Source organism: Strigops habroptila, chromosome 4 (assembly GCF_004027225.2).
Source record: "Strigops habroptila isolate Jane chromosome 4, bStrHab1.2.pri, whole genome shotgun sequence".
Taxonomy (NCBI): Eukaryota; Metazoa; Chordata; class Aves; order Psittaciformes; family Psittacidae; genus Strigops; species Strigops habroptila.
In genome coordinates, this window is record NC_046358.1 from 2,298,718 (window position 1) to 2,318,191 (window position 19,474).

At 52.2% G+C, this 19,474-nt stretch overlaps 5 protein-coding genes across 5 annotated transcripts; all 5 read left to right on the forward strand.

Annotated features, from left to right (window-relative positions):
• Positions 1-1,171: 1,171 nt before the first annotated feature.
• LOC115607750 (proto-oncogene Mas-like) lies at positions 1,172-2,185 on the forward strand. Its single transcript, XM_030485390.1, has one exon. The coding sequence runs from the start codon at positions 1,172-1,174 to the stop codon at positions 2,183-2,185; it is 1,014 nt and encodes a 337-aa protein (XP_030341250.1).
• Positions 2,186-4,370: 2,185 nt separating this feature from the next.
• On the forward strand, positions 4,371-8,019 carry LOC115607751 (mas-related G-protein coupled receptor member D-like). Its single transcript, XM_030485392.1, has 4 exons — positions 4,371-5,236; positions 6,701-6,886; positions 7,464-7,560; positions 7,840-8,019. Exons 1-4 carry the CDS (start codon positions 4,371-4,373, stop codon positions 8,017-8,019), a joined length of 1,329 nt encoding a protein of 442 aa, XP_030341252.1.
• A 2,682-nt stretch (positions 8,020-10,701) lies between these two features.
• On the forward strand, positions 10,702-11,772 carry LOC115607752 (proto-oncogene Mas-like). Its single transcript, XM_030485393.1, has one exon. It carries the CDS (start codon positions 10,702-10,704, stop codon positions 11,770-11,772), a length of 1,071 nt encoding a protein of 356 aa, XP_030341253.1.
• A 1,768-nt stretch (positions 11,773-13,540) lies between these two features.
• On the forward strand, positions 13,541-14,611 carry LOC115607753 (proto-oncogene Mas-like). Its single transcript, XM_030485394.1, is given in 1 exon segment — positions 13,541-14,611. A coding segment is annotated over 1 exon segment (1,071 nt).
• Positions 14,612-16,736: 2,125 nt separating this feature from the next.
• LOC115607754 (proto-oncogene Mas-like) lies at positions 16,737-17,807 on the forward strand. The gene has a single exon (XM_030485395.1). The coding sequence runs from the start codon at positions 16,737-16,739 to the stop codon at positions 17,805-17,807; it is 1,071 nt and encodes a 356-aa protein (XP_030341255.1).
• The last annotated feature ends 1,667 nt before the right edge of the window (positions 17,808-19,474 follow it).

A 19,474-nucleotide genomic window follows, 5' to 3' on the forward strand; every position in this document is an offset into this window, starting at 1 on the left:
AAGGGAAGGGAAAGCAAGGTAATTCAAGGCAAGGCAAGGCAAGGTAAGGCAAGGGAAATGAAAGCAAGGCAAGGCAAGGAAAGATGATGGTTCTGTGGCCACCCCGCTCTGCTCTGGCGTGTTCTTCGTGCCTCAGGAGCTGAAACACTTGTAGATAAAAGCACATTTGCAGCACTATCTACCCCACAAAATGTAATCTCTGAGGAGACATATGTACATCAAGGATGTGATTAGAGGCAGTGGGCAAAGCCCTCATGATGTTCTGTATCTGAGGAACGGTGATTTCTCATGGCAAGTTGACACAAGGCCATGCTCTGCCTCATTGGCTGCTGCTGAGGGCACTCTCTTGGCACCTTGGGTGCAGGGAGTGGGTGCAGGACCAGGCTTGGGGGCAAGAGGGAGGGATGGGCATGACCAGGCTTGGTTCTGCACCTCAGGGAGGATGGGAAGAAGGAGGAGTGTTGAGGCCATGAATCTGCCAGTGACTTCCGAGGAGTTCCTGCTCATTCATCCCCGTTGTTGACAGTCCCTCCTTCTTCAGAGTTCTAGATCTAGGAAAAGGGTTTTCAAAGGATGCTTTACGGAATCAGAGATGCTTTCTTATTGGATCATAAGAGATCAGCACCTCCTGGTGAAAGGTGTTGGGAGGAGAGGCAGGGGGTGACGTGCCCAGCTCCTACTGACAAGATCGCCGTCCATGGGACATGTGAGGGGAAGCTGTCACCGATGCGGCGAGATTGTGAGGGGTGTCTGCTGAGCACGGGAGGTGATCTCTGGGCAAAGCTCTGCTCCCCAGGCACGAGGAACATGCCGGAGCAGAGCGGGGTGGCCATGCAACCATCACTGCAGCCTTTGCGCTGCCGAGGCTGGAGGCCCCTGTGCTGGAGCTCCTGTAGCAGCACTGTTCCCAGGAGCACCAGGAGGTAGGAGACCGGGGACGGGAGACGGGATATGCCTCCATGGCAGGGTCAGGGCTGGAGGGGTGGGAGCCTGTGCTGGGCACGACAGGGGACGGGTCCTTCGTGGAGCAGCCTGGGGCTGGCGTGGGGCTGTGGGGAGAGATGGTGAGTGCGGGGAACGCCGATGGCCACCATTTCCTTCTGATTCCTTGTGTCTCCTAGGAGGTGGTGAGAGAGGCAGAAGGCAGCCACCCAGAGCAGGGTTATTCACCATGGAGGAGACCAACACAACAGACCTCTTTGCGAATGACACGAATTCTGGATATGAGAACAATGAGGGATATTTTGATTACGAATGTGAATTTTCATTTGATGGAATTATGGTGGTTTTAGTTGTCTGTATGGGGATCTGTGTCTTTGGAATGGTGGGGAATGGGATAGTCTTGTGGTTCCTGGGCTTCCAGATGAAGCGGAACCCTATTACAGTCTACATCCTAAATCTGGCAGTTGCTGACTTCTCTCTGCTTCTCCTGTATTTTCTGCTCATATTGGGAATTTTCAACATAACAAAAATTTGTTATAAGTTGAAATCTTTTTTGGATTTTTACTTCAAGTTTCAAGATGCATTTGAATTTCTGAGCCACTTCTTTGTCATTAGCGGCCTGAGTCTCCTGACAGCCATCAGCATGGAGCGCTGTGTCTCCGTTGTCTTCCCAATCTGGTATCGCTGCCACCGCCCAAAGCACTTATCAGGCATCGTGAGTGGGGTGCTCTGGGCCAGCGTCGGGGCTTTCATTTTGTCATGTTATCTTTGCTTTCTATTTGGTCAAAGATATTACACGGCCTTTGCGGGTGTGTTCATTGTGTATTCGGTGATATTGTCATTAATGATGTTGATTTCCAACGCGGCCATGGTCATCAGGCTCCGATGTGGCTCACAGAGACGGCACCTGGGGAAACTCTATGTTGCTGTTGTGCTCAATGTCATCTTCTTCTTTGCCTTTGGGATACCCTTCATTGTAATTACTTTCCTTCGTCTTTCATTTTCGGATAATGGAGTTGTTTGGAAAGTGACTCTTGTGCTGGGTCTGCTGAACAGCAGTGTGAATCCAGTCATTTACTTCCTGGTGGGGAGCTGTCAGCAGCACCGCTTCCGAGGCTCCATCAAAGTCGCCCTGCGCCGAGTGTTTGAAGGGAAAGGGAGGAGTGAGGAGGAGAGCCCCGCGCCTGAGGGCATCCGGATGGAGAGCAGTGTCCCAGGCACTGCTGGGGAGGGGGAGGCCTGAGTTGTGCTCCCCGTTGCAATGAGTCTCATGGCCGTGGCCCCAGTGAATAAACTGTGTCTCCTTTGGCTGAGCAGCTGAGTGTTGTGGTGCTTTGGGGGAGCTCATTGCTTGGGGAAGGTCTGAGAGAGAGGCCGTGGGGGAGTTCTGGTCACATCTCTTGTCCCAGCAAGGCGAGGTTCTGGAAGAGGGGCTGCAGTGACGAGGAAGTCAAGGAGAACCCCTGTATGGGTGCTTGGGGGGATTTGTGGTGTAGAGGAGAAGGGAAAGAGAAACACTTCAATTTGGAGAGTGAGAGAGTGATGAAGCGGGAAAGAAAGAGTGAAAGAAGAAAGAGCGAGAGGGTTAGAGAAAGGGTGGAAGAAGGAACGAAAAGTTAAAAAGCAAGTAAAGTCAAGGCAAGGCAAAAGGCAAGGCAAAAGGAAAGGCAAGGAAAGGCAAAAGGAAAAGCAAGGAAAGCCAGGGAGAAAGGGAAAGGGAAAGGGAATGGGAAAGGGAACATCAAAGATGAAGTGAGGGGCAGGGAAGGAAAGGGAAGAAAATAAGAGGAAATGGAAAGACAAAGGGAAGGCAAACGGAAGGGAAGGGAAGGGAAGGGAAGGGAAGGGAAGGGAAGGGAAGGGAAGGGAAGGGAAGGGAAGGGAAGGGAAGGGAAGGGAAGGGAAGGGAAGGGAAGGGAAGGGAAGGAAGGAGAAGGGAAAGGAAGAGAAGGGAAGGGAAGGGAAGGGAAGGGAAGGGAAAGGGAAGGGAATGGAAAGGAAGGGAAGGAAAATGAAAGCAAGGCAAGGGAAGGCAAAGGGAAGGGAAAGGCAAAGGGAAGGGAAATAGAAAGGGAAGGGAAAGACAAAGGGAAGGCAAGGGAAGGGAAGGGAAGGCTAGGCAAGGCAATGCAAGGCAAGGGAAGCAGAAGGAAGGAAAGGGAAAGCAAGGCAATTCAAGGCAAGGCAAGGCAAAGCAAGGCAAGGAAAGATGATGGTTCTGTGGCCACCCCGCTCTGCTCTGGCGTGTTCCTCCTGCCTCAGGAGCTGAAACCACTTGCAGATAAAAGCACATTTGCAGCACTATGCACCCCACAAAATGTAATCTCAGAGGAGACACATGCACATCAGGGATGTGATTAGAGGCAGTGGGCAAAGCCCTCGTGATGTTCTGTATCTGAGGAACGGTGATTTCTCATGGCAAGTTGACACAAGGCCATGCTCTGCCTCATTGGCTGCTGCTGAGGGCACTCTCTTGGCATCTTGGGTGCAGGGAGTGGGTGCAGGATCTGGCCTGGGGGGCCAGAGGGAGGGATGGGCATGACCAGGCTTGGTTGTGCACCTCAGGGAGGATGGGAAGAAGGAGGAGTGTTGAGGCCATGAGTCTGCCAGTGACTTCCGAGGAGTTCCTGCTCATTCATCCCCGTTGTTGACAGTCCCTCCTTCTTCAGAGTTCTAGATCTAGGAAAAGGGTTTTCAAAGGATGCTTTATGGAATCGGAGACTCTTTCTTATGGGATCATAAAAGATCAGCACCTCCTGGTGAAAAGCTGGGGGGAGGAGAGGCAGGGGGTGACGTGCCCAGCTCCTACTGACAAGATCGCCGTCCATGGGACATGTGAGGGGAAGCTGTCACCGATGTGGCGAGATTGTGAGGGGTGTCTGCTGAGCACGGGAGGTGATCTCTGGGCAAAGCTCTGCTCCCCAGGCACGAGGAACATGCTGGAGCAGAGCGGGGTGGCCACGCAACCATCACCGCAGCCTTTGTGCTGCCGAGGCTGGAGGCCCCTGTGCTGGAGCTCCTGTAGCAGCACTGTTCCCAGGAGCACCAGGAGGTAGGAGACCGGGGACGGGAGATGGGAGATGCCTCCTGGGCAGGGTCAGGGCTGGAAGGGTGGGACCTGTGCTGGGCACGACGGGGGAGAGGTCCTTCGTGGAGCAGCCTGGGGCTGGCGTGGGGCTGTGGGGAGAGATGGTGAGTGCGGGGAACGCCGATGGCCACCATTTCCTTCTGATTCCTTGTGTCTCCTAGGAGGTGGTGAGAGAGGCAGAAGGGAGCCCCCCAGAGCAGGGTTATTCTCCATGGAGTAGACCAACACAACAGACCTCCTTCAGAATGAAACAAATTCTGGATATGAGAACAATGAGGGATGTCATGAATACAATGATGAATTTTCATTTGATGGAATTATGGCCTTTTCAGTTGTCTGTATGGGGATCTGTGTCTTTGGAATGGTGGGGAACGGGATAGTGTTGTGGTTCCTGGGCTTCCAGATGAAGCGGAACCCTTTCACAGTCTACATCCTAAATCTGGCAGTTGCTGACTTCTCTCAGCTTCTCCTGTTTTTTCTTCTCATATTGGGAAATTTCAACATAACAATAATTGGTTATGATTTGGATTCTTTTGTTTCTTTCTACAATAATTTTTTAGATGCATTTGAATTTCTGTGCGAGTTCTTTCTCCTTAGCAGCTTGGGTCTCCTGACAGCCATCAGCATGGAGCGCTGTGTCTCTGTCATCTTCCCAATCTGGTATCGCTGCCACCGCCCAAAGCACTTATCAGGCATCGTGAGTGGGGTTTTCTGGGCCAGCGTCGGGGCTTTCATTTCTTCTATTTATCTCTGCTTTCTGTTTGGTCAAAGATGTTACACAGTATTTTCAGGTGTGTCCATGGTGTATTCAGTGATTTTGTCATTAATGATGTTGATTTCCAATGTGGCCATGGTCATCAGGCTCCGATGTGGCTCACAGAGACGGCACCTGGGGAAACTCTATGTTGCTGTTGTGCTCAATGTCATCTTCTTCTTTGCCGTTGGGATACCCTTCATTGTAAATGGTTTCCTTCAGCTTTTACATTCGGGTGATTTATTTCTTCAGGCAGTGACTCTTGTGCTGGCTATGCTAAACAGCAGCGTGAATCCAGTCATTTACTTCCTGGTGGGGAGCTGTCAGCAGCGCCGCTTCCGAGGCTCCATCAGAGTAGCCCTGAGCCGAGTGTTTGAAGAGAAAGCGAGGAGTGAGGAGCAAGGAGGAGAGCCCCGTGCCCGAGGGCATCCGGATGGAGAGCAGTGTCCCAGGCACTGCTGGGGAGGGGGAGGCCTGAGCTGTGCTCCCCGTTGCAATAAGCCTCATGGCTGTGGCCCTGGCAAATAAACTGTGTCTCCTTTGGCTGAGCAGCCAAGTGTTGTGGTGCTTTGGGGGAGCTCTTTGCCTGGGGAAGGTCTGAGAGAGAGGCCATGGGGGAGCTCTGGCCACATCTCTTGTCTCAGCATGGCGAGGCTCTGGAAGAGGGGCTGCAAAGACGAGGAAGCCAAGGAGAACCCCTGGATGGGTGCCTGGGGGGATTTGTGGTGTAGAGGAGAAGGGAAAGAGAAACACTGCAGTTTTGGAGAGTGAGAGAGCGATGAAGCGGGAAAGAAAGAGTGAAAGAAGAAAGAGCGAGAGGGTTAGAGCTAGAGTGAAAGAAGGAAGGAAAAGGAAAAGGCAAGTAAAGGCAAGGCAAGGCAAAAGGCAAGGCAAAAGGAAAGTCAAAGAAAGGCAAGGGAAAGAATGGAAAGTCAAGGAGAAAGGGAAAGGGAAAGGCAAAGGATAGAGGAAAGTTAAAGAGAAGAATAGGGAAGGAAAGAAAAGAAAATAATAGAAAAGGGAAAGGAAGAGAAGGGAAAGAAAGGGAAAGCAAGGGAAAGCAAGGTAAGGTAAAGAAAGGGAAGGGAAGGGAGGGGAAGGGAAGGGAAGGGAGGGGAAGGGAAGGCAAGGCAAGGCAAGGCAAGGCAAGCCAAGGCAAGGCAAGGCAAGGGAAATGAAAGCAAGGCAAGGCAAGGAAAGATGATGGTTCTGTGGCCACCCCACTCTGCTCTGGCATGTTCCTCCTGCCTCAGGAGCTGAAACCACTTGTAGATAAAAGCACATTTGCAGCACTATGTACCTTACAAAATGTAATCTCAGAGCAGACACATGCACATCAGGGATGTGATTAGGGGCAGTGGGCAAAGCCCTCGTGATGTTCTGTATCTGAGGAACGGTGATTTCTCATGGCAAGTTGACACAAGGCCATGCTCTGCCTCATTGGCTGCTGCTGAGGGCACTCTCTTGGCATCTTGGGTGCAGGGAGTGGGTGCAGGATCTGGCCTGGAGGGCCAGAGGGAGGGATGGGCATGACCAGGCTTGGTTGTGCACCTCAGGGAGGATGGGAAGAAGGAGGAGTGTTGAGGCCATGAGTCTGCCAGTGACTTCCGAGGAGTTCCTGCTCATTCATCCCCGTTGTTGACAGTCCCTCCTTCTTCAGAGTTCTAGATCTAGGAAAAGGGTTTTCAAAGGATGCTTTATGGAATCGGAGACTCTTTCTTATTAGATCATAAGATATCAGCACCTCCTGGTGAAAAGCTGTTGGGAGGAGAGGCAGGGGGTGACGCTCCCAGCTCCTACTGACAAGATCGCCGTCCATGGGACATGTGAGGGGAAGCTGTCACCGATGTGGCGAGATTGTGAGGGGTGTCTGCTGAGCACGGGAGGTGATCTCTGGGCAAAGCTCTGCTCCCCAGGCACGAGGAACATGACGCAGCGGAGAGGGGTGGCCACGCAACCATCGCCGGAGGCTTTGTGCTGCCGAGGCTGGAGGCCTCTGTGCTGGAGCTCCTGCAGCAGCACTGTTCCCAGGAGCACCTGGAGGTAGGAGACGGGGGGCGGGAGATGGGAGATGCCTCCTGGGCAGGGTCAGAGCTGGAAGGGTGGGACCTGTGCTGGGCACGACAGGGGACGGGTCCTTCGTGGAGCAGCCTGGGGCTGGCGTGGGGCTGTGGGGAGAGATGGTGAGTGCGGGGAACGCCGATGGCCACCATTTCCTTCTGATTCCTTGTGTCTCCTAGGAGGTGGTGAGAGAGGTAGAAGGCAGCCACCCAGAGCAGAGTTATTCACCATGGAGGAGACGAACACAACAGACCTCCTTCAGAATGACACGAATTCTGGATACGAGAACTATGAGGGATATATTGATTACGAATGTGAATTTTCAGTTGATGGAATTATGGTGGTTTTAGTTGTCTGTATGGGGATCTGTGTCTTTGGAATGGTGGGGAATGGGATAGTCTTGTGGTTCCTGGGCTTCCAGATGAAGCGGAACCCTATTACAGTCTACATCCTAAATCTGGCAGTTGCTGACTTCTCTCTGCTTCTCCTGTATTTTCTGCTCATATTGGGAATTTTCAACATAACAAAAATTTGTTATAAGTTGAAATCTCTTTTGGTTTTTTACTTCAAGTTTCAAGATGCAGTTGCACTTCTGTGCCACTTCCTTCTCTTTAACAGCCTGAGTCTCCTGACAGCCATCAGCACGGACTGCTTTGTCTCCGTCGTCTTCCCAATCTGGTATCGGTACCACCTCCCAAAGCACTTATCAGGCATCGTGAGTGGGGTGCTCTGGGCCAGCGTCGGGGCTTTCATTTTGTCATATTATCTTTGCTTTATATTTTTTTGAAGATATTACATTGTATTTGCGGGTGTGCTCATTGTTTATTCAGTGATTTTGTCATTAATGATGTTGATTTCCAACACGTCCATGGTCATCAGGCTCCGATGCGGCTCACAGAGACGGCACCTGGGGAAACTCTATGTTGCTGTTGTGTTCAATGTCATCTTCTTCTTTGCCTTTGGGATGCCTTTCATTGTAAATTCTCTCCTTCAGCTTTCACATTCAAGTGAAATATTTCTTCCGAAAGGGATTATTGTGCTGGCTCTGCTGAACAGCAGCGTGGATCCAGTCATTTACTTCCTGGTGGCGAGCTGCTGGCAGCGCTGCTTCCGAGGCTCCATCAAAGTCGCCCTGCACCGAGTGTTTGAAGAGAAAGCGAGGAGCGAGGAGTAGAGCCCCGCGCCTGAGGGCATCCGGATGGAGAGCGGTGTCCCACGCACTGCAGAGGAGGGGGAGGCCTGAGCTGTGCTTCCCCGTTGCAATGAGCCTCATGGCCGTGGCCCCAGTAAATAAACTGTGTCTACTTTGGCTGAGCAGCTGAGTGTTGTGGTGCTTTGGGGGAGCTCTTTGCCTGGGGAAGGCCTGAGAGAGAGGCCATGGGGGAGCTCTGGCCACATCTCTTGTTCCAGCATGGCGAGGCTTTGGAAGAGGGGCTGTAATGACGGGCAAGCCAAGGAGAATCGCCTGGGGCGATTTGTGGTGTAGAGGAGAAGGGAAAGAGAAACACTGCAGTTTGCAGAGTGAGAGAGCGACGAAGCGGGAAAGAAAGAGTGAAAGAAGAGTGAGCGAGAGGGTTAGAGCAAGAGTGAAAGAAGGAAGGAAAAGGAAAAGGCAAGTAAAGGCAAGGCAAGGCAAAAGGCAAGGCAAAAGGAAAGACAAGGAAAGGCAAGGGAAAGCAAGGAAAGTCAAGGAGAAAGGGAAAGGGAAAGGGAAAGGGAAAGGGAAAGGGAAAGGGAAAGGGAAAGGGAAAGGGAAAGGGAAAAGGATAAGGAAAGGATAGAGGAAAGTTAAAGTGAAGAATAGGGAAGGAAAGGAAAGGAAATAATAGAAAAGGGAAAGCAAGAGAGGGGAAAGAAAGGGAAAGCAAGGCAAGAGAAGGCAAGGCAAAGGAAGGGAAGGGAAGGGAAGGGAAGGGAAGGGAAGGGAAGGGAAGGGAAGGGAAGGGAAGGGAAGGGAAGGGAAGGGAAGGGAAGGGAAGTGAAGGCAAGGAAAGGGAAGGGAAGGGAAGGGAAGGGAAGGGAAGGGAAGGCAAGGCAAGGCAAGGCAAGGCAAGGCAAGGCAAGGCAAGGCAAGGGAAGGGAATTGAAGGGAAGGGAATTGAAGGGAAGGGGAGGGAAGGGAGGGGAAGGGAAGGGAAGGGAAGGGAAGGGAAGGGAAGGGAAGGGAAGGGAAGGGAAGGGAAGGGAAGGGAAGACAAGGGAAGGGAAGGAAGGGAAGGGAAGGGAAGGGAAGGGAAGGGAAGGGAAGGGAAGGGAAGGGAAGGGAAGGGAAGGGAAGGGAAGGGAAGGGAAGGGAAGGGAAGGGAAGGGAAGGGAAGGGAAGGGAAGGGAAGGGAAGGGAAGGGAAGGCAAGGCAAGGCAAGAGAAGGCAAGGGAAGGTGAAGGGAAGGGAAGGGAAGGGAAGGGAAGGGAAGGGAAGGGAAGGGAAGGGAAGGGAAGGGAAGGGAAGGGAAGGGAAGGGAGGGGAAGGGAAGGGAAGGGAAGGGAAGGGAAGGGAAGGGAAGGGAAGGGAAGGGAAGGGAAGGGAAGGGAAGGGAAGGGAAGGGAAGGGAAGGGAAGGGAAGGGAAGGGAAGGGAAGGGAAGGGAAGGGAAGGGAAGGGAAAGCAAGGCAAGGGAAGCAGAAGGAAGGGAAGGGAAAGCAAGGCAAGGGAAGCAGAAGGAAGGGAAGGGAAAGCAAGGCAATTCAAGGTAGGGCAAGGCAAGGCAAGGGAAGGCAAGGCAAGACAAGGTAATGTAAGGTAAGGCAAGGCAAGGCAAGGAAAGATGATACTCCTGTGGCCACCCCGCTCTGCTCTGGCGTGTTCCTCCTGCCTCAGGAGCTGAAACCACTTGCAGATAAAAGCACATTTGCAGCACTATGCACCCCACAAAATGTAATCTCAGAGGAGACACATGCACATCAGGGATGTGATTAGGGGCAGTGGGCAAAGCCCTCGTGATGTTCTGTATCTGAGGAACGGTGATTTCTCATGGCAAGTTGACACAAGGCCATGCTCTGCCTCATTGGCTGCTGCTGAGGGCACTCTCTTGGCATCTTGGGTGCAGGGAGTGGGTGCAGGATCTGGCCTGGGGGGCCAGAGGGAGGGATGGGCATGACGAGGCTTGGTTCTGAACCTCAGGGAGGATGGGAAGAAGGAGGAGTGTTGAGGCCATGAGTCTGCCAGTGACTTCCGAGGAGTTCCTGCTCATTCATCCCCGTTGTTGACAGTCCCTCCTTCTTCAGAGTTCTAGATCTAGGAAAAGCATTTTTCAAAGGATGCTTTATGGAATCGGAGATGCTTTCTTATTGGATCATAAGAGATCAGCACCTCCTGGTGAAAAGCTGTTGGGAGGAGAGGCAGGGGGTGACGTGCCCAGCTCCTACTGACAAGATCGCCGTCCATGGGACATGTGAGGGGAAGCTGTCACCGATGTGGTGAGATTGTGAGGGGTGTCTCCTGAGCACGGGAGGTGATCTCTGGGCAAAGCTCTGCTCCCCAGGCATGAGCAACATGACGCAGCAGAGCGGAGTGGCCACACAACCATCACTGCAGCCTTTGTGCTGCCGAGGCTGGAGGCCCCTGTGCTGGAGCTCCTGCAGCAGCACTGTTCCCAGGAGCACCAGGAGGTAGGAGACCAGGGACGGGAGATGGGAGATGCCTCCATGGCAGGGTCAGGGCTGGAGGGGTGGGAGCCTGTGCTGGGCACGACAGGGGACGGGTCCTTCGTGGAGCAGCCTGGGGCTGGCGTGGGGCTGTGGGGAGAGATGGTGAGTGCGGGGAACGCCGATGGCCACCATTTCCTTCTGATTCCTTGTGTCTCCTAGGAGGTGGTGAGAGAGGCAGAAGGCAGCCACCCAGAGCAGGGTTTTTTGCCATGGATGAGACCACCACAACAGACCTCTTTGCGAATGACACGAATTCTGGATACGAGAACTATGAGGGATATTTCGAATATGAATGCGAACATCTTTTTGATGGAATTATGGTTTTTTCAGTTGTCTGTATGGGGATCTGTGTCTTTGGAATGCTGGGGAACGGGATAGTCTTGTGGTTCCTGGGCTTCCAGATGAAGCGGAACCCTTTCACAGTCTACATCCTAAATCTGGCAGTTGCTGACTTCTCTCAGCTTCTCCTGTTTTTTCTGGGCAGATTGGTAATTTCGAGCTTAAAAATTAGTTGTTATGACTTGGATACCTTTATTCGTTTACACATGAATTACTTATATGCATTTGAATTTCTGTGCGAGTTCTTTCTCCTTAGCAGCCTGGGTCTCCTGACAGCCATCAGCATGGAGCGCTGTGTCTCCGTCATCTTCCCAATCTGGTACCGCTGCCACCGCCCAAAGCACTTGTCAGGAATAGTGAGTGGGGTGCTCTGGGCCAGCGTCGGGGCTTTCATTTTGTCATATTATCTTTGCTTTCTATTTGGTCAAAGATATTACATGCTATTTGTGGGTGTGTTCATTGTGTATTCTGCGATTTTGTCATTAATGATGTTGATTTCCAACGTGGCCATGGTCATCAGGCTCCGATGCTGCTCACAGAGACGGCACCTGGGGAAACTCTATGTTGCTGTTGTGCTCAATGTCATCTTCTTCTTTGCCTTTGGGATGCCTTTCATTGTAAATGCTTTCTTTCATCTTTCATTTTCGAATGATGTAGTTCTTCAGAACGTGACTCTTGCGCTGGCTCTGCTGAACAGCAGCGTGAACCCAGTCATTTACTTCCTGGTGGGGAGCTGTCGGCAGCGTCGCTTCCGAGGCTCCATCAACGTCGCCCTGCGCCGAGTGTTTGAAGAGAAAGCGAGGAGTGAGGAGCAAGGAGGAGAGCCCCGTGCCCGAGGGCATCCGGATGGAGAGCAGTGTCCCACGCACTGCAGAGGAGGGGGAGGCCTGAGCTGTGCTCCCTGTTGCAATAAGCCTCATGGCTGTGGCCCTGGCAAATAAACTGTGTCTCCTTTGGCTGAGCAGCCGAGTGTTGTGGTGCTTTGGGGGAGCTCTTTGCCTGGGGAAGGTCTGAGAGAGAGGCCATGGGGGAGCTCTGGCCACATCTCTTGTCTCAGCACAGCGAGGCTTTGGAAGAGGGGCTGCAAAGACGAGGAAGCCAAGGAGAACCCCTGGATGGGTGCCTGGGGGGATTTGTGGTGTAGAGGAGAAGGGAAAGAGAAACACTACAGTTAGCAGAGTGAGAGAGCAATGAAGCGGGAAAGAAAGAGTGAAAGAAGAAAGAGCGAGAGGGTTAGAGCTAGAGTGAAAGAAGGAAGGAAAAGGAAAAGGCAAGTAAAGGTAAGGCAAGGCAAAAGGCAAGGCAAAAGGAAAGTCAAAGAAAGGCAAGGGAAAGAATGGAAAGTCAAGGAGAAAGGGAAAGGGAAAGGCAAAAGATAGAGGAAAATTAAAGAGAAGAATAGGGAAGGAAAGAAAAGAAAATAATAGAAAACAAAAAGCAAGAGAAGGGAAAGCAAGGGAAAGCAAGGCAAGACAAGGCAAGGTAAAGGAAGGGAAGGGAAGGGAAGGCAAGGCAAGGCAAGGCAAGGCAAGGCAAGGCAAGGCAAGACAAGGCAAAGCCCAGGGCAAGGCAAGGCAAGGGAAGGCAAGGGAAATAAAAGCAAGTCAAGGCAAGGAAAGATGATGGTTCTGTGGCCACTCCGCTCTGCTCTGGCGTGTTCTTCGTGCCTCAGGAGCTGAAACACTTGTAGATAAAAGCACATTTGCAGCACTATGTACCCCACAAAATGTAATCTCAGAGGAGACACATGCACATCAGGGATGTGATTAGGGGCAATGGGCAAAGCCCTCGTGATGTTCTGTATCTGAGGAACGGTGATTTCTCATGGCAAGTTGACACAAGGCCATGCTCTGCCTCATTGGCTGCTGCTGAGGGCACTCTCTTGGCATCTTGGGTGCAGGGAGTGGGTGCAGGATCAGGCCTGGAGGGCCAGAGGGAGGGATGGGCATGACCAGGCTTGGTTGTGCACCTCAGGGAGGATGGGAAGAAGGAGGAGTGTTGAGGCCATGAGTCTGCCAGTGACTTCCGAGGAGTTCCTGCTCATTCATCCCCGTTGTTGACAGTCCCTCCTTCTTCAGAGTTCTAGATCTAGGAGAAGGGTTTTGAAAGAAAGCTTTATGGAATCGGAGACGCTTTCTTATGGGATCATAAGATATCAGCACCTCCTGGTGAAAAGCTGTTGGGAGGAGAGGCAGGGGGTGACGTGCCCAGCTCCTACTGACAAGATCGCCGTCCATGGGACATGTGAGGGGAAGCTGTCACCGATGTGGCGAGATTGTGAGGGGTGTCTGCTGAGCACGGGAGGTGATCTCTGGGCAAAGCTCTGCTCCCCAGGCACGAGGAACATGCCGGAGCAGAGCGGGGTGGCCACGCAACCATCACCGCAGCCTTTGCGCTGCCGAGGCTGGAGGCCCCTGTGCTGGAGCTCCTGCAGCAGCACTGTTCCCAGGAGCACCAGGAGGTAGGAGACCAGGGACGGGAGATGGGAGATGCCTCCTGGGCAGGGTCAGGGCTGGAGGGGTGGGAGCCTGTGCTGGGCACGACAGGGGAGGGGTCCTTCGTGGAGCAGCCTGGGGCTGGCGTGGGGCTGTGGGGAGCGATGGTGAGTGCGGGGAACGCCGATGGCCACCATTTCCTTCTGATTCCTTGTGTCTCCTAGGAGGTGGTGAGAGAGGCAGAAGGCAGCCCCCCAGAGCAGTGTTATTCACCATGGAGGAGACCAACACAACAGACCTCCTTCAGAATTAAACAAATTCCGGATATGAGAACAATGAGGGATATTTTGATTACGAATGTGAATTTTCATTTGACGGAATTATGGTGGTTTCAGTTGTCTGTATGGGGATCTCTGTCTTTGGAATGGTGGGGAATGGGATAGTCTTGTGGTTCCTGGGCTTCCAGATGAAGCGGAACCCTTTCACAGTCTACATCCTAAATCTGGCAGTTGCTGACTTCTCTCTGCTTCTCCTGTATTTTCTGGACAAATTGGCAATTCTCAACATAACAAAACTTTGTTATAAATTGAATTCTTTTTTTGATTTTTACTTCAATTTTCAAGATGCAGTTGCATTTCTGTGCCACTTCTTTCTCCTTAGCAGCCTGAGTCTCCTGACAGCCATCAGCATGGAGCGCTGTGTCTCTGTCATCTTCCCAATCTGGTATCGCTGCCACCGCCCAAAGCACTTATCAGGCATCGTGAGTGGGGTGCTCTGGGCCAGCGTCGGGGCTTTCATTTTGTCATGTTATCTTTGCTTTCTATTTGGTCAAAGATATTGCACGGTATTTGCGGGTGTGTTCATTGGGTATTCAGTGATTTTGTCATTAATGATGTTGATTTCCAACGCGGCCATGGTCATCAGGCTCCGATGTGGCTCACAGAGACGGCACCTGGGGAAACTCTATGTTGCTGTTGTGCTCAATGTCATCTTCTTCTTTGTCTTTGGGATGCCCTTCATTGTACTTGCTTTCCTTCATCTTTCATTTTCGAATGATGTAGATCTTCTGAAAGTGACTCTTGTGCCGACTCTGCTGAACAGCAGCGTGAATCCAGTCATTTACTTCCTGGTGGGGAGCTGTCAGCAGCACCGCTTCCGAGGCTCCATCAAAGTCGCCCTGAGCCGAGTGTTTGAAGAGAAAGCGAGGAGTGAGGAGCAAGGAGGAGAGCCCCGTGCCCGAGGGCATCCGGATGGAGAGCAGTGTCCCAGGCACTGCTGGGGAGGGGGAGGCCTGAGCTGTGCTCCCCGTTGCAATGAGCCTCATGGCCGTGGCCCCAGTGAATAAACTGTGTCTCCTTTGGCTGAGCAGCCGAATGTTGTGGTGCTTTGGGGGAGCTCATTGCTTGGGGAAGGTCTGAGAGAGAGGCCGTGGGGGAGTTCTGGTCACATCTCTTGTCCCAGCAAGGCGAGGTTCTGGAAGAGGGGCTGCAGTGACGAGGAAGTCAAGGAGAACCCCTGTATGGGTGCTTGGAGGGATTTGTGGTGTAGAGGAGAAGGGAAAGAGAAACACTTCAATTTGGAGAGTGAGAGAGTGATGAAGCAGGAAAGAAAGAGTGAAAGAAGAAAGAGCGAGAGGCTTAGAGAAAGGGTGGAAGAAGGAAAGAATAGTTAAAAGGCAAGTAAAGTCAAGGCAAGGCAAAAGGCAAGGCAAAAGGAAAGGCAAGGAAAGGCAAAAGGAAAAGCAAGGAAAGCCAGGGAGAAAGGGAAAGGGAAAGGGAATGGGAAAGGGAACAGCAAAGATGAAGTGAAGGGCAGGGAAGGAAAGGGAAGAAAATAAGAGGAAATGGAAAGACAAAGGGAAGGCAAACGGAAGACAGGGAAGGGAAGGGAAGGGAAGGGAAGGGAAGGGAAGGGAAGGGAAGGGAAGGGAAGGGAAGGGAAGGGAAGGGAAGGGAAGGGAAGGGAAGGGAAGGGAAGGGAAGGGAAGGGAAGGGAAGGGAAGGGAAGGGAAGGGAAGGGAAGGGAAAGGAAGGGAAAGCAAGGGAAGGGAAGGGAAGGGAAGGGAAGGGAAGGGAATGGAAGGGAAGGGAAGGGAAGGGAAGGGAAGGGAAGGGAAGGGAAGGGAAGGGAAGGGAAGGGAAGGGAAGGGAAGGGAAGGGAAGGGAAGGGAAGGGAAGGGAAGGGAAATGAAATGAAGGCAAGGGAAGGCAAAGGGAAGGGAAAGGCAAAGGGAAGGGAAAGAGAAAGGGAAGGGAAAGACAAAGGGAAGGCAAGGGAAGGGAAGGGAAGGGAAGGGAAAGCAAGGCAAGGGAAGCAGAAGGAAGGAAAGGGAAAGCAAGGCAATTCAAGGCAAGGCAAGGCAAGGAAAGGCAAGGAAATGTGATGGTTCTGTGGCCACCCCGCTCTGCTCTGGCGTGTTCCTCGTGCCTCAGGAGCTGAAACCACTTGCAGATAAAAGCACATTTGCAGCACTATGCACCCCACAAAATGTAATCTCAGAGGAGACACATGCACATCAGGGATGTGATTAGAGGCAGTGGGCAAAGCCCTCGTGATGTTCTGTATCTGAGGAACGGTGATTTCTCATGGCAAGTTGACACAAGGCCATGCTCTGCCTCATTGGCTGCTGCTGAGGGCACTCTCTTGGCATCTTGGGTGCAGGGAGTGGGTGCAGGATCAGGCCTTGGGGGCAGAGGGAGGGATGGGCATGACCAGGGTTGGTTCTTCACCTCAGGGAGGATGGGAAGAAGGAGGAGTGTTGAGGCCATGAGTCTGTCAGTGACTTCCGAGGAGTTCCTGCTCATTCATCCCCGTTGTTGACAGTCCCTCCTTCTTCAGACTTCTAGATCTAGGAAAAGGGTTTTTCAAAGGATGCTTTATGGAATCGGAGACGCTTTCTTATGGGATCATAAGAGATCAGCACCTCCTGGTGAAAAGCTGGGGGGAGGAGAGGCAGGGGGTGACGTGCCCAGCTCCTACTGACAAGATCGCCGTCCATGGGACATGTGAGGGGAAGCTGTCACCGATGCGGCGAGATTGTGAGGGGTGTCTCCTGAGCACGGGAGGTGATCTCTGGGCAAAGCTCTGCTCCCCAGGCACGAGGAACACGACGCAGCAGAGCGGGGTGGCCACGCAACCATCGCCGCAGCATTTGTGCTGCCAAGGCTGGAGGCCCCTGTGCTGGAGCTCCTGCAGCAGCACTGTTCCCAGGAGCACCAGGAGGTAGGAGACCAGGGACGGGAGACGGGAGATGCCTCCATGGCAGGGTCAGGGCTGGAGGGGTGGGAGCCTGTGCTGGGCACGACAGGGGACGGGTCCTTCGTGGAGCAGCCTGGGGCTGGCGTGGGGCTGTGGGGAGAGATGGTGAGTGCGGGGAACGCCGATGGCCACCATTTCCTTCTGATTCCTTGTGTCTCCTAGGAGGTGGTGAGAGAGGCAGAAGGCAGCCACCCAGAGCAGGGTTTTTTGCCATGGATGAGACCACCACAACAGACCTCTTTGCGAATGACACGAATTCTGGATACGAGAACTATGAGGGATATTTCGAATATGAATGCGAACATCTTTTTGATGGAATTATGGTTTTTTCAGTTGTCTGTATGGGGATCTGTGTCTTTGGAATGCTGGGGAACGGGATAGTCTTGTGGTTCCTGGGCTTCCAGATGAAGCGGAACCCTTTCACAGTCTACATCCTAAATCTGGCAGTTGCTGACTTCTCTCAGCTTCTCCTGTTTTTTCTGGGCAGATTGGTAATTTCGAGCTTAAAAATTAGTTGTTATGACTTGGATACCTTTATTCGTTTACACATGAATTACTTATATGCATTTGAATTTCTGTGCGAGTTCTTTCTCCTTAGCAGCCTGGGTCTCCTGACAGCCATCAGCATGGAGCGCTGTGTCTCCGTCATCTTCCCAATCTGGTACCGCTGCCACCGCCCAAAGCACTTGTCAGGAATAGTGAGTGGGGTGCTCTGGGCCAGCGTCGGGGCTTTCATTTTGTCATATTATCTTTGCTTTCTATTTGGTCAAAGATATTACATGCTATTTGTGGGTGTGTTCATTGTGTATTCTGCGATTTTGTCATTAATGATGTTGATTTCCAACGTGGCCATGGTCATCAGGCTCCGATGCTGCTCACAGAGACGGCACCTGGGGAAACTCTATGTTGCTGTTGTGCTCAATGTCATCTTCTTCTTTGCCTTTGGGATGCCTTTCATTGTAAATGCTTTCTTTCATCTTTCATTTTCGAATGATGTAGTTCTTCAGAACGTGACTCTTGCGCTGGCTCTGCTGAACAGCAGCGTGAACCCAGTCATTTACTTCCTGGTGGGGAGCTGTCGGCAGCGTCGCTTCCGAGGCTCCATCAATGTCGCCCTGCGCCGAGTGTTTGAAGAGAAAGCGAGGAGTGAGGAGCAAGGAGGAGAGCCCCGCGCCCGAGGGCATCCAGATGGAGAGCAGTGTCCCAGGCACTGCTGGGGAGGGGGAGGCCTGAGCTGTGTTCCCCGTTGCAATGAGCCTCATGGCCGTGGCCCCAGTGAATAAACTGTGTCTCCTTTGGCTGAGCAGCCGAGTGTTGTGGTGCTTTGGGAGAGCTCTTTGCCTGGGGAAGGTCTGAGAGAGAGGCCGTGGGGGAGCTCTGGCCATGGTCCAGAAACCCGGCCTAGTGGAAAGTATTCCTGCCCTTGGCAGGGGTTTGAAACTGAATGAGCTTTAACGTCCCTTTAAGCCCAAACCAGTCTGTGATTCTACGATTCTACGAATTCCTTCACTCCTCTATTCTTACCCTTCCTCTCAACCTTACCTAAGTTCAGCCAGAACTCTGTCTGTTCCCTCCCTGTGCATTGACAAGATCCTGGTTGAGCTGTGTCCCAGTCATTGGGTTCCTTTGCCATTTTTTCTGTTTGAGTTAATTTGTACCCCTTCCATTTCTCTTTCCTTCATCATCTTTGAAAGGATGAGGTTTCCAGCCTCACATGCACACCCTGTTGGTGCTGGTTGGTGCACCTGCTCCCTCATGCTGGTTAGTGCAATTGTCCACTTTATGTCTTATTTCAAAGCTGTGAAATCAACAGTGCTACAGATTCACCTGTAACAGCAGTTACCCACCAGCCATAAGGTTATTTGGCATTTTGGCATCAATAATTCCCTTCTTTGGTCCATTGTTGAGCCCACCAGCCCCAGAGCCTATTGCCTAATGTGTGGAGCAATGAGTGTTAACCATGAACATAGATATAAGTCCATCTTCATATCAGATCTGATTTATTTTTGCTTCTAATTTTTCTCCATCTTCCCCTCCTTATTAACATCTAAACCGTACCCAGAGCAGTCTCAGCTAGGAGAAATCTATATTCTCATCATGTTCTTCCTGTCTGATGGGACCCATCCACGGGTCCTGAAGGAGCTGGTGAATGAAGTTGCTAAACCACTGTCCATCATATTTGAAAAATCCTGGCAGTCAGGTGAAGTTCCTGATGACTGGAAGAAGGGCAATATAATCCCCATTTTCAAGAAGGGGAAGGTGGAAGACCCGGGAAACTACAGACCAGTCAGCCTCACCTTTGTGCCTCGCAAAATCTTGGAACAGTTTCTCCTGGAAAACATGCTAAGGCACATGAAAAACAACGAGGTGGTTGGTGACAGCCAACATGGCTTCACTAAGGGGAAATCCTGCCTGACCAATTTGGTGGCCTTCTATGATGGAGCCACGGAACTGATGGACAGCGGCAGAGCAGTTGACGTCATCTACCTGGACTTGTGCAAAGCGTTTGACACTGTCCTGCACGACATCCTTGTCTCTAAATTGGAGAGACATCAATTTGGTAGATGGACCACTCGGTGGATAAAGAACTGGCTCAATGGCTGCACGCAAAGAGTTGTGGTAAATGGCTCGATGTCCAGTTGGAAACCTGTAACGAGTGGTGTCCCTCAGGGATCGGTGTTGGGACCGGTCCTGTTCGACATCTTTGTCGGTGACATGGACAGTGGGATTGATGCGCCCTCAGCAAGTTTGCCGATGACACCAAGCTGTGTGGTTCGGTTGATACGCTGGAGGGAAGGGATGCCATCCAGAGGGACCTTGACACGCTTGTGAGGTGGGCCGATGCCAACCTTATGAAGATTAACCAAGCCAAGTGTAAGGTCCTACACCTGGGTCGGGGCAATCCCAGGCACTGCTACAGGTTGGGCAGAGAGGAGATTCAGAGCAGCCC